The sequence below is a fragment of the Callithrix jacchus genome, chromosome 2 (assembly GCF_049354715.1).
Source record: "Callithrix jacchus isolate 240 chromosome 2, calJac240_pri, whole genome shotgun sequence".
NCBI lineage: Eukaryota > Metazoa > Chordata > Mammalia > Primates > Cebidae > Callithrix > Callithrix jacchus.
Genome location: NC_133503.1, coordinates 136,281,624 through 136,294,653, shown reverse-complemented (window position 1 = coordinate 136,294,653; position 13,030 = coordinate 136,281,624). Strand labels below are relative to the sequence as shown.

At 36.8% G+C, this 13,030-nt stretch overlaps 1 protein-coding gene and 1 non-coding gene across 20 annotated transcripts in view; one reads left to right on the top strand and one right to left on the bottom strand.

The window, feature by feature from the left end:
* Positions 1-527: 527 nt before the first annotated feature.
* FAM169A (family with sequence similarity 169 member A) overlaps positions 528-13,030 on the bottom strand; it is a 75,582-nt gene continuing 63,079 nt past the window's right edge. For all 19 annotated transcript variants that reach the window (XM_008991936.5, XM_078365342.1, XM_078365354.1 and 16 more), the window contains 3 exons: positions 12,566-12,722; positions 5,992-6,195; positions 528-5,058 (listed from right to left, as the gene is read on the bottom strand). In XM_008991936.5, the coding sequence (XP_008990184.1) occupies positions 4,513-5,058; positions 5,992-6,195; positions 12,566-12,722 (907 nt within the window). In that variant the 3' untranslated portion in view covers positions 528-4,512. The remainder of the gene's footprint in view (positions 5,059-5,991; positions 6,196-12,565; positions 12,723-13,030) is intronic.
* On the top strand, positions 2,393-2,499 carry LOC118151847 (U6 spliceosomal RNA). The gene has a single exon (XR_004740252.1). It is a non-coding gene; the product is annotated as a U6 spliceosomal RNA (small nuclear RNA).

Genomic DNA, 13,030 nt, shown 5'->3' with positions numbered 1-13,030 from the left:
TCAATATCTGCATTTATGAATGGGTATTCAGCAATACAGATTCCGCATTTCCTGGAAAACCACCAGTGTCAGTTGAAAATGCCTTTCAAAAAGGTTAATGCACACTTAATTGTGTGAGCATTTAACTTCAGTATCTTCCACTTTAGTATCTTCCACTTCATTAATTCTAAAAAAAATATAGCAATACATGATGTTAAGGTTATAGTGTTTACGCTAAAAGTATGTGAGAAGACACACTAAAAGTTCAGAACTCTCAGAGAAATCTTTTCACTTGTGAAATCCTTAATTTCTGAGTACTGCTAGCAAAGATCTAGTGAATTCATATTCTAAACCTTTGTCTCATTTACCATGTATGTATCTACTTGGCACTATTTTCTACTTGATTCATGAAAATGAAAAAAATACATTAGTCTTTGTACTTTCTTAGCATTTTCTGTATTCTAAACAATATATTTATTCTTTCAAAATGTTATTAACAATTAGTTAAGTAACTCCAGCTAACTTTTAAAAGGAAAAGACAACTGCACTGATTGTGAGGAGAAATTTATTTGCAGTTACTTAGATGATGTAAAAAGGTAAGGTTTTAGAGTTGTAACTTAGTGAAAGCACTGTTGTGATATGTTGTGGCTGTAAATTACATTAATTTATAATCACCACATTGTTTTAAGTTGTTTATTTTTTTAAAGTCTGTCTTCAGAATACAACCAATGTGATTAATTGTGCCTTTAACGAAGTCATTCACTGTCTAAACAAATTCTGTATCTGAAACATCTTCATGAGGAAAACAGAAGGAAAAGAATTTCAAAACACAGACCAGGAAACAATTATAAAATATAGGTTTAATTACTACTTTTAAACTTACTTTAAAAAAAAAAAAACTACCAAGAAAACAAACAAAATACTTCAGTAAGACTTGCTACTCTGAATGTTAACATTTTTTCTAAGTTGTATAAATACACTAGAGGTTTTAGAACACATACAGACATTTAGAAAAAGAAAGGCTAGTTCCTTGGAAATGATGATCCAAGATGATACAATCACTTGATGACAGAAGCTAAGCCTTTCTTACAATTAGATTTTAGCAAGTAATTTTGCCACTAATATAAATGGGTTATGCGTAGATCACAACTTCAAGAAGGTGGGGAAAAAAAAAAAAAAAACTGACTCCAGGTAATTTCTGAATACTACAAAAATGAAATTTGCTTGTTTTTTGTAGAACCAAAAATAAATTGCTATTTTGTAAAGTACAAAGAAAGCTTGATATTGAGTATGAAAACATAAGCATAACACTTGTAACTAATCACACCCATAAAACACTAGATGACACCTGAAACATCATATTGCTACTAATGGACATACAAGGCAGAAACTTGTTTCCAAAATACTGTAACACAGATGAGTAATATTAGTATAAATTCTTTATTTACATTAAGATCTGTTTCAGTTTGCTGGTGTGACCAAACCTTAGAAAGTAATCCCAAAGGATCAAGCAGAACATAAGAGCAGATATTTAGATATTATTACAGGTTCAATTTGACGCAATCATAAAAACCTTCAAGATTTCTAGTCACTGAAACCATTGTAGGTAGTGTTCTGGAGTCTGCTAAAAGTAAATATTCAACGACTAGATGTTTTCCTTACCATCTACACTGAATGGATATACCATGAATATAGACACATTTTAAGTAGAAGACTGACATTTTAAATCATGCTATTTGATTTTATAAAAAATCATAATAGACCCTCTCACCTTTAAAAGTCGTAGAGGAGCTTTGTAATAAATTCTTAAATATACTAATTTCTGTGATGTCTAGCAATTGAATAATTTAAACTTGAAAGAACTAAAATATTGCTAATAACCATCTGCTTTATATTACACAAGGAAATATACACATATATACACAAAAAGTGAACTCCCTTCACAAATAAGTTCACAAAGGACTATGTATAATGTGACTGGACATTCAACAACTAGGCTAGCTGGTTGAAATCACATTTTCAGTCCTCTGTAATTGTGAAATTTTTTCGTGTAGATTCCTTATTGAAGATAAATTGTGTTATAAATTCTATACTCAAGTTACTGAACATGAGTTAGGTTTTTCCATGTGATCTAACTTTTCCCTCTATAAATCTATAAACCCCAAAATAACATTTTCTGTCAGAGATCATCTGTAACATAAGTCTTCCTGTATACTGAACAAAAAACTTCTAAATTGCCTACAATTCACCATTTAATCCAAACAAGTTTAACAAGAAGAAATTTATACTGTTAGTCCCCAGTGGTCATATATGATTAAACATTTTTTGTAAACTCCACTATATTCACACATCAAGAGTTGACCCAGTGAGCTCAGTCTTTAAAAAAGTACACCTGTTGAAAGAAAGTCTTTTGGTGCTCACTTCAGCAGCACATATACTAAAATTGGAATAATGCAGGTAAAATTAGCATGGACCCTGTGCAAGGATGACACACAAATTCATGAAGCATTCCATGTTTAATTTGAAAAGAAAATGTTTTAAACCCAAGCAAAAATAAAATATCTAAAAGTGTTGTTTTTAACCTAAGAAATGACAACTGTAAGGGTTAAGAATTTACTGAATCTTAACAGGACATTTCCTTTTATGATATTGACAGGAATTTCTCATAAAATGTATAAAACAGCATAAATGTTTGGTAGATTCACTAATACTTTTGTTTTTTTTACTTAATATTAGTGTTTGTTGAAGAAAATGGCCAAAGTGCTTTAATTTTCATTTAGAATGAAATAATCTGGCTTACCGCTGACCAATAAAGAAAATATAGGGTAATACAAGTGTTCAAAATCTAACACAAATAGGAGGGTTTACTATTTTGACTGCTAAAAGATTTTAAATTAACTAATTAGATTGAAAATTAGTTAATTTAAAATCCCAAAATCTCAAATCCCCAATATCCCAAAACAAAATTTGCTGACGTGACATCAGCTTACTATATATAAAGTGAATAAACTTTCAACATCAATCCTTAGCTACCTCAAATAATGACAAAGTCATGTTTCTTTCACATAAGGATCAAGATCAAGCTATTTTTAAAACAATCTAAATGGTCTCAAAATATTCTCCAACTTAGTGCAAATGTGAGTACATGTAATATTTCCAAAGAGTAGAATTGTTCTGAGATTATCTTTGGATTCTAAGAGGAACCATTTTGTTCATTTTTTAATAAATTACTATACAAAAACTAACAGTTCAGGGATTTTTTTTCAAATTTTCCCAGGCCTTTGCTATGATAACACAACATATACTTAATAGGCTAGTGTGCAACCAGTACTCAGAACAAATCGAAGGATGACTGAAGCCTCCAATCTGATTTCTGGTTGAAGCCCTTGTAACTATAGCTCCCCAGGGCAGTTTTACTCCTGCCATATAGGTCTAATATTGTGGGGTGTACCTCCAAACCTACCCAAAAATGGACATCAAGGGCATAAGCCGGCAGGCAGGAAACTCTGTTGATTGGAGAATCACTCCATGAGTTGGAAAGACGTGGATGAACACTATGGGAAATATAAATAAGACTGCAGAATTAGGGAGGTGGCAAGATTTTAAAGAGATGCCTCAGGAAGAAGCCTCACATTTCTGAAATATACATATTAACTGAGTGGGGATAAAAGTAAAATCTCCAGCTTAATCTTGATCAGGCCAGAAGTCAAAATTAAACTATGTCCCTAAATTATATTAGTTGGGATTTTTACCTAATTAAAGGTGAAACTGGAGTCTAAACTTCTAGGCATCTGCACATATGCAGACAGAAGAAAACTATAGCAAACCTATACTTCAAATGAAATTTTAAATTTTATTAGTCCCCACATGCCACAGTTAAATCCCTGACGATACTGTTAACATCAGATGATAGAATGAATCAGAAACAGTTTACGTATACCTTTCCAAAGATACTGAAATCAAAGGGAAAAAACTAGAGGCCAAAACCAAAGTATCTTCATGAACCTTTGACCAGAGTTTGTTTTTGTGCTCTTGTTTACTTGAAGTTATATTTATTATAATTTACTGACACTCGTTTAGGCATGCCAACATTTTTTAAAATGGTGATTAGTTTTGAAATTTAAAACTTCTAGAACCCTCACCAAGTTTTACTTTATTAAAACCTTTAGTATAAAAGATTTTTGTGATCCTTTTAAGTAAAGGAAATGCTGCTACTTTCAGTTTTTTAATTACATTTTTGAAATAATGGTCAGATATACCACCTGATAAAATATAATATGATCTGGTTTCCCAAAATTGAAACATGATTAACAAAAATAAAAAAATTGGATTTACCAAAAATAGCCTGAAAAATTAAAAGGAATGGTGAATTCTATGTTCTAAAGGGAAGCAAAAAACTGCATAGTAAGTAAGTTCAAATTGAAATTTTGGAAACTTTTGTGCTGTACCCCATGCTGTTTATTAATTACCATATTTTAAAAACAACAATTATGTTACAAAGAAGATGGTTTATCATCTGCATTTCTTTTTCCTTCAGGTCAACTTAGTTTTCTTCTTAGCAGGTCCTTTATGCCCTTTGGCCTTTCTTCTTAAATTCCTCCTGTCTACCACAGGCACTTCAACTTCTATTTCCTCTGAGCTGCTATCCACAGCTTTTTCTGCTGATTGTGTAAACTGATCCAGTTGCTCAGAAGATGCTTCAGACTGCTCCTCTGACTGGTTCTTTTGTCCTGCATTCTGTGCAAATGGCACATCTTCAAGTTCAACCTCTATCAAGGAACTCTGAGGAACAGCAGTAGATGTTTCCTGGGGCTCAGATACCCCCTCCTCACCCTGGTCTTCCAATGAGGAAGTAGTGTTGGGAGATAAATTCTCAGAGACTGGTTCTTCAGAAAATTCAGCTATCACAGAGTTTGGAAAACCACCATCAGATCGTTCTTCATTTGACATAGTAGCAACACTGTCTGAACTCCCAAGATGTGCTTTCTTTCTTGGAAGTGGGGACAGTTTCTCTTCTCTGTGCCCCTTTTCATCAGAGGTACCTTCATCCATCATTTCTGAGTCAGCTGTATGTGGGGTCTGAAAATTTAAAAGCCTGGTCAGCAAATAAACTTGTAATATAGTTCTAAAAATAAATTATTCTGAGGCACTAATATGCAATGACACTGAACTACAATTTAAACAATTCAGTATTCACTACTTTTGTTAATTGTGTACGTTTTAAAAAATTTCTCTCTTCTGCTAAATGTGTATATATTCTGAATACAACTCAATTTCTTCAAAATTGTGTCACATGGTAATTTTAATATACTAAGTTCTTACTTTGAGGATATAATGAATTATTTTGTTATTTAAGACACTTTAAACTTCATATGAAGATTCTTCAAAACTATGAATCAGCTCAGGTTTTTGAGTTTCCTGATGTTACAGGAGCCAGAACCGAAAATCCCTTGGGACTTGACACTGTGCCACCCCACTAAGTTTGACAATGATTTCATTAGATTGTAAGTTAGGGCAATGGAAGTTTTATTCATTTACTTAGGTGAGACACAAATAATATACAATAGTTTTTTAGCCATAAATTTAATATTCAAAAGTAACTAAATTTATTTTAAAATACTCCAACAAGTTTTTTCCGCCCACCAACCTAATCTGCCTACCTAATTAAAACAAATTTAAATTGCTGTTTTGGTCATAGACTATGTAAGTAGTAGATACTCAAATATTTGGTCAATAATGCTTTATCCACTTTTCTCAGTATTTCCTAAGTACAAAGTATTAAAAGTAATAAAACTCATTTTGTTACCATGTATCAGATATGTTATAATTATTTAGATTTATTGAAAATTACTGATAGCATTTTATTACAATATTAAATCTAGTATAAAAGTTAATCTTCCTAAAGCATTGTACATGTTAAGGTGGAAGCAAATACCATATACCATGCACCCTCCCCTGTAATGTCACCAACATTGATATACTTTATTAAAAAATAGCTCATTGCCCCCTTACCTTATCTGATGCATCTGCTTCAGGGACTTTTGAAGATTCTACCACCAGTGGAATAAGATTTGTGGAGTCTTCACTGGAATTAAAAGACTGCAATTTTAATTCTTCATCTAAAACCTCACTAGTGGAGTCTTCCTCTTCTGTTATAACTGAGGTTTTAAGAGAATCATCCATTATCTCACCATTCATAGGCTCTAATTCAGATTCCTGCACCATTAGGAAAGGAGAAAAAAGGACATGATTACAAACTAATTTATTTGTCATGCATGATGGATCCCTTCTCAGTGCCTACCTATCCTACACCCAGGAAACATCTACTGCTGTTCCTCAGAGTTCCTTGATAGAGGTTGAACTTGAAGATGTGCAAATTATTATTGCTGGGTGTATCTGTAAGGGTGTTGCCAAAGGAGATTAACATTTGAGTCAGTGGACTGGGAGAGGCAGATCCACCCTCAATCCAACTGGGCACCATCTAATCAGCTGCCAGCATGGCCAGAATAAAAAGCAGGCAGACAAACACGGAGAGATGAGACTGGCTTCGCCTCCCAGCCATCTTTCTCCCATGCTGAATGCTTCCTGCCCTTTAACATCAGATTCCAGGTTCTTCAGCTTTGGGACTCGGACTAGCTTCCTTGCTCCTCAGCTTGCAGACAGCCTATTGTGGGACACCTTGTGATGGTGTAAGTTGATACTCCTTAATAAACTCCCCTTTATATATACACCCATCCTATTAGTTCTGTCCCTCTAGAAAACCCTAACAGATTTTGGTGCCAGAAATGGTTCTAAAGGAACCAAGTATTAAGGGTGGAGTTTTTTCTTAGATTTTGGAGTGTCTGGAATTGGCTCCTTAATATGATCAGACCCCAGAATGCTAAGGACTCTACTTCTAATAGTATGGAGAACACTGATAGTCCTTGGCATGAACTGTTTTAGCTATGAAAAATAAGTGCATTTGACACTCCTGATTCACCACTTGTGAGAGGGAAGTAGTTTGGTGACTATACATAATACCTTTGACCAGATGTGGAGAACTAAGGAACATAATGAAGTTAGTTGGTTGCTCCTAAGTTCACTGGACAAAGTGATGAAAGAAAAGGATGAACTCAGGGACTCTAACTCCCAGCTTCAAAAGCAGATACTTCAAAAGCCCTGAGTCTTACCTCCTATAGACAAAGAGTTGAAATGTGGAAAATCAGACACAACCTCTCATCATGTGAGTGGCTGACCTGCAGCCTGTTACTAGGCTTTAGTGGAAACCAAACATTTGACTATGGGTTATCAAGTCACCATATGACCTGAACTGCCTATCATGAACTGGGTGTTTTCTGACCCGTCTGTGGGTCATGCACAACAACATTCTATCATCAAATTCAAGTGGTATATATGTGATCAGGCTTGAGCAGGTCCTGAAGTCACAAGTAAGTTACATGAGGAAGTGGCTCAAATGTCCATAGTCTCCACTCCACCCTGGCTTCTCTTCCACAGCCTGCACCAATTGCCTCATGGGGCATTCCCTATGATCAGCTGACAGAGGTAGAGAAGACTAGGGAGGACCTGGTTCACAGATGGTTCTGCACAATATGCAGGCACCACCCAAAATGAATCTGCAGCACTACAGCTCCTTTCTAGGACATCCCTGAAGGACAGCAGTGAAGATTAATCTTCCCAGTGGGCAGAACTTCAAGCAGCGCACCTGATTGTGCTTTTGCATAGAAGGAGAAATGGCAAGAGTGTGATTACATACTGATTCATGGGCTGTAGCGAATGGTTTACAATGATGGTCAGGGACCTGAAAGAAACATGATTGGAAAATTGGTGACAAAAAAAATTTGGGGAAGAGGTATGTAGATGGACCTCTCTGAGTGGTAAAAAAACTGAAGACATTTGTATCCCATGTGAGTGCTCACCAAAGGGTGATGTCAGCAGAGGAGGATTTTAATAATCAAGTGGATAGGATGACTTGTTCTGTGGATACCACTCGGCCTCCTTCCCCAGCCACCCCTGTCATCACCCAGTGGGTCCATGAACAAACTGGCCATGATGGCAGGGATGGAGATTACGCATGAGCTCAGCAACAAGAACTTCCAATCACCAAGACTGACCTGGCTACGGCCACTGCTGAGTGCTCAATGTGCCAGCAGCAGAGACCAACACTAAGCCCTGATATGATACCAGTCCTCAAGGTGATCAGCCAGCTACCTGGTGGCAGGTTGATTATACTGGACCTCTTCCATCATGGAAAGAGCATAGATTTGTCCTCACTAGAATAAACACTTACTCTGGATATGGGTTTGCCTATCCTACATACAATGCTTCTGCCAAGACTACCATCCGTGGACTCATGGAATGCCTTATCCATCATCACAGTATTCCACACAGCATTGCCTCTGATTAAGGCACTCACTTTACAGCTAAAGAAGTTCAGCAGAGGGCTCATGCTCCTGGAATTCACTAGTGTTACCATATTCCTCCATCATCCTGAAGCAGCTGGATTGATAGAATGGTGGAATGGCCTTTTGAAGTCAGAATCACAATGCCAACTAGGTGACAACACTTTGCAGGGCTGGGGCAGAGTTCTCCAGAAGGCCATGGATCTCAAAATCAGATCTAATATATGGTACTGTTTCTCCCATAGCATATATTGGTCCAGGAATCAAGGGGTGAAAGTGTAAGTGGCACCACTCACCATCACCCCTAGTGATGCACTAGCAAAATTTTTGCTTCCTGTCCTCACATTACGTTCTGCTGGCCTAGAGGTCTTAGTTCCAGAGAGGAATGCTGCCACCAGGAGACACAACAACGATTCCATTTAACTAGAAGATTGTCACCTGGACACTTTGGGCCCCTCCTACCTTTAAGTCAACAGGCTAAGGAGGGAGTTACAGTGTTGCCTGGAGTGATGACTGTTGCCCACCCTGTCACACTCTCACAAGCCTGAAGGGCAGCATATGTAGCTGCTAATTGCTTCACTATCACTGTGAGTGACTGACCGGGACTATCAAGATGAAATCAGTCTACTACTCCACAATGGAGGTAAGGAAGAATATGTGTGGAATATAGGAAATCCCTTGGGGCATCTTTTAGTATTACCATGACCTATGATTAAGGTCAATGAGAAACTAGAACAGCCCAATCCAGGCAGGACTACAAATGGCCCAGACCCTTCAGGAATGAAGCTTTGGGTTACCCCACTAGGAAAAAAACAGGACCTGTTGAGGTGCTTGCTAAAGGCAAAGGGAATATAGAATGGGTAGCAGAAGAAGGTGGTCATCAATACCAGCTTCGACCACTTGACCAGCTACAGAAATGAGGACTGTAATTGTCATGAGCATTTCTTCCTTATTTTGTTAAGAACATGTTTGTGCATATATACACTTGTACTAAGAAAATATCTTCATTTTATTTCCCTTTTCCTTTATCATGTGACATAAGATTTATTGACTTCATATCAGCATAAGTTAACTTTATGGAATAGCATTTGTGTTGGGGGTTTCCAGTTGTACAAAGGACAGCTGTATTATGTTAGGTGTAATTATGACCTTACTATTGTCTTTATTTGAAGATTATGTATGATCTCAGGAAAGGTGTATGGGTTCAAGCTGACAAGGGGTAGACTTGTGATGGTTAATACTGAGTGACAACTTGATTGGATGGAAGGATGCAAAGTATCATTCCTGGGTGTATCTGTAAGGGTGCTACCAAAGGAGATTAACATTTGAGTCAGTGAACTGGAAGAGGCAGACCCACCCTCAATCCAGGTGGGCACCATCTAATCAGCTGCCAGCATGGCCAGAATAAAAATCAGGCAGAAGAACGTGGAAAGATTAGACTGGCTTAGACTCCCAGCCTACATCTTCCTCCCAGGCTGGCTGCTTCCTTCCCTCAAACATTGGACTCCAGGTTCTTTAGCTTTGGGACTTGGACTGACCTCCTTGCTCCTCACCTTGCAGATGGCCTACTGTGAGACTCTGTGATCATGAGTTAATACTCCTTAATAAACTCCCTTTATATATATATCTATCTTATTAGTTCTGTCCCTCTAGAGAACCCTAATATGCTAATTATCAAGGAAATGCAAATTAAAACTAAAATTCGATACCACCTTACTCCTGTTAAGTATGGCCACAATAAAAAAATAATAGATTCTGGAGTGGATATAATGAAAAGGGAACACTTTTACACTATGGTGGGAATATGTAAACTTGTACAACCACTATGGAAAACTGTGGAGATTCCATAAAGAACTAAAAGTAGAACTACCATTTGATCCAGCAATCCCACTACTGGCTATCTACCCAGAGAAAAAGAAGTAATTATATGAAAAAGACACTTGTACATGCATGTTTATAGCAATACAATTTGCAATAGCAAAAATATGGAACTAGGCTACATGCCCATCAACCAATGATGCATAAAGAAAATGTGGTATATATAGACCATGGAATACTACACTCAGCCATAAAAATGAATGAAAGAATGAAATTCACAGCAACCTGGATGGAGTTGGAGACCATTATTCTAAGTGAAGTAATTCAGGAATGGAAAACCAAATATTGTATGTTCTCACTCACAAGTGGGAGCTAAGCTATGAGGATGCAAAGGCATAAGAGTGATATAATGGATTTTGGGGATTAGGGGGAAAGGGTAGGAGGGGGTGAGGAATAAAAGACTACACATTAGGTACAGTGTACACTGCATGGATGATGGGTGCACCAAAATCTCAGAAATTACCACGAATGAATTTATCCATGCAACCAAACACCCATCTGCTTCCCAAAAACTACTGAAATATTACAAAAATAAATATAAAAATATCGTTTCATGAGACTGGGTACAGTGGCTCATGCCTGTAATCCCAGCACTTTGGGAGGCCAAGGTGGGCAGATCAGGAATTCAAGACCAGCCTGGCAAACATGGTAAAACCCCATCTCCACTTTTTTTTTTCTTGTCAACTCTTAGAATATGCTTAAGTTACTAAAACCCCATATCTACTTAAAAAAAAAAAAAAAAAAAAAACTAGCCAGGCATGTTGGTGCACCTGTAATCCTGGCTACTTGAGAGGCTGAGGCAGGAGAATCGCTTAAACCCAGGAGGCAGAGGCTGCAGTGAGCTGAGATCACGTATATTATTTCATGAAACAGAGGAAGCAGGAGCTAAATCAAAGTGATTTAAGAAAACAAAATTGGCTGGGTGCGGTGGTTCTCTCCTGTAATCCCAGCACTGTGGGAGGCTGAAGTAGGCAGATCACCTGAGGTCAGGAGTTCAAGACCAGCCTGGCCAAAGTGGTAAAACCCTCTCTCTACTAAAAATACAAAAATTAGCTGGGGGTGGTGGGGGGCACCTGTAATCCCAGCTACTAGGGAGACTGAGGCAGGAGAAGTGCTTGAAACTAGGAAGCAGAGGTTGCAGTGAAACAAGATTATGCCACTGCACCCTAGCCTGGGCAAAAAGGGCAAAACTCTGTCTCAAAAAAAGAAAATAAAATTGATAACATAGTTTCACTTATTCACCCGCCTGCTGGATTTAGAAAACAGCTAAAAGATTTTTCAAGAAACTTAAGTACATATGAAAGAAGAAATAGGGAATCTGTGGAAAGGAAAAGATTGAAGATATTAAAGGAAAAAGAAATGGAAAAGGATAGAGGGAAGAAAAAAGAAAATAGCAATAAATATCTTAAAGTTGCAGAAATCAACCCAGATGAAGAGTTTACTTATTTACCAAGGGTTTATATATATATATATATATATATATATATATATATAAATTTATATATATAAATTTTTTTTCCAGTGTTCAAAAAAATGAATTTAGTTATTTTTCCAGAATTTTGTGAGGTCAATAGTGATCAAATATTTTTTTTCCAGATTACTAATTCCTGCCCCTCTAACTAAAATGCGGGTGCAACTGAAGGTTTATTGGACTGGTTCTATAAGGTAGATCATATCATTTGTGTACTTAAGTGTGTTTAATTCCACAAATAAATTTATATTTTAAATGCACTGAAGGATCTTACTAAACATTCCTATTTTATCTTCTATATAACTCAAACTTTTATAAACTCAAACTTCATTATAACTCAAACTTTTTAAAACTCAGTTACACTTGTAATTTTATCCTCTCCCCAACTTTAGTACCTGACCTTGCTTTTTTTTTTTTTTTTGAGACGGAGTTTCACTGTTGTTACCCAGGCTGGAGTACAATGGCGCGATCTCGGCTCACCGCAACCTCCGCCTCCTGGGTTCAGGCAATTCTCCTGCCTCAGCCTCCCAAGTAGCTGGGATTACAGGCATGCGCCACCATGCCCAGCTAATTTTTTGTATTTTTAGTAGAGACGGGGTTTCACCATGTTGACCAGGATGGTCTCGATCTGTTGACCTCGTGATCCACCCGTCTCAGCCTCCCAAAGTGCTGGGATTACAGGCTTGAGCCACCGCGCCCGACCCTGACCTTGCTTTTTAACACTAAACACAATTTCTAAGGCTCTAAATATATCATTGTATTTTTCTAACAATATATGATTAAGAAAGTTAAAATTCTGTTTACTTATTTTCACTTTATTGAATAAGTGATCTCATACCTTTTCGCCATCTTGCTTCTCTTGCTGTGGCTGGGTTTCTGGTGCTGGCCATGCATCTTTATCACTGCTTTCATCCTCAAATTCAATCCCTCTCTGTTCGGATTCTTCTTCCAGAAATTCTTCTGGGCTGTCTGAGGTGCGCACAGTAGACTCCAATCTAAAAAACAAAAGAAGACCATTCTCACTTGTTTTACTAAGGATAAATATAAAATCTCAAAAGTCCTTTCTTAACAAACTAACAGTTTAGAGAATCAACTATATGTTGACTACAACTTCAGATTTTACAAGTCTAAAACCAATCTCTTCATCCTCTTATAATATTACCATCTTCTCAATTATGTAAACTAGACCCTTCTTTTATTCTATCTATAATTTATTGGATCTTATCTTTTTTTTTTAATCTAATTTACACTGAAGGACCATGAACCTTATTCTATTAGAATGAACATATATCCCAATTTGCCA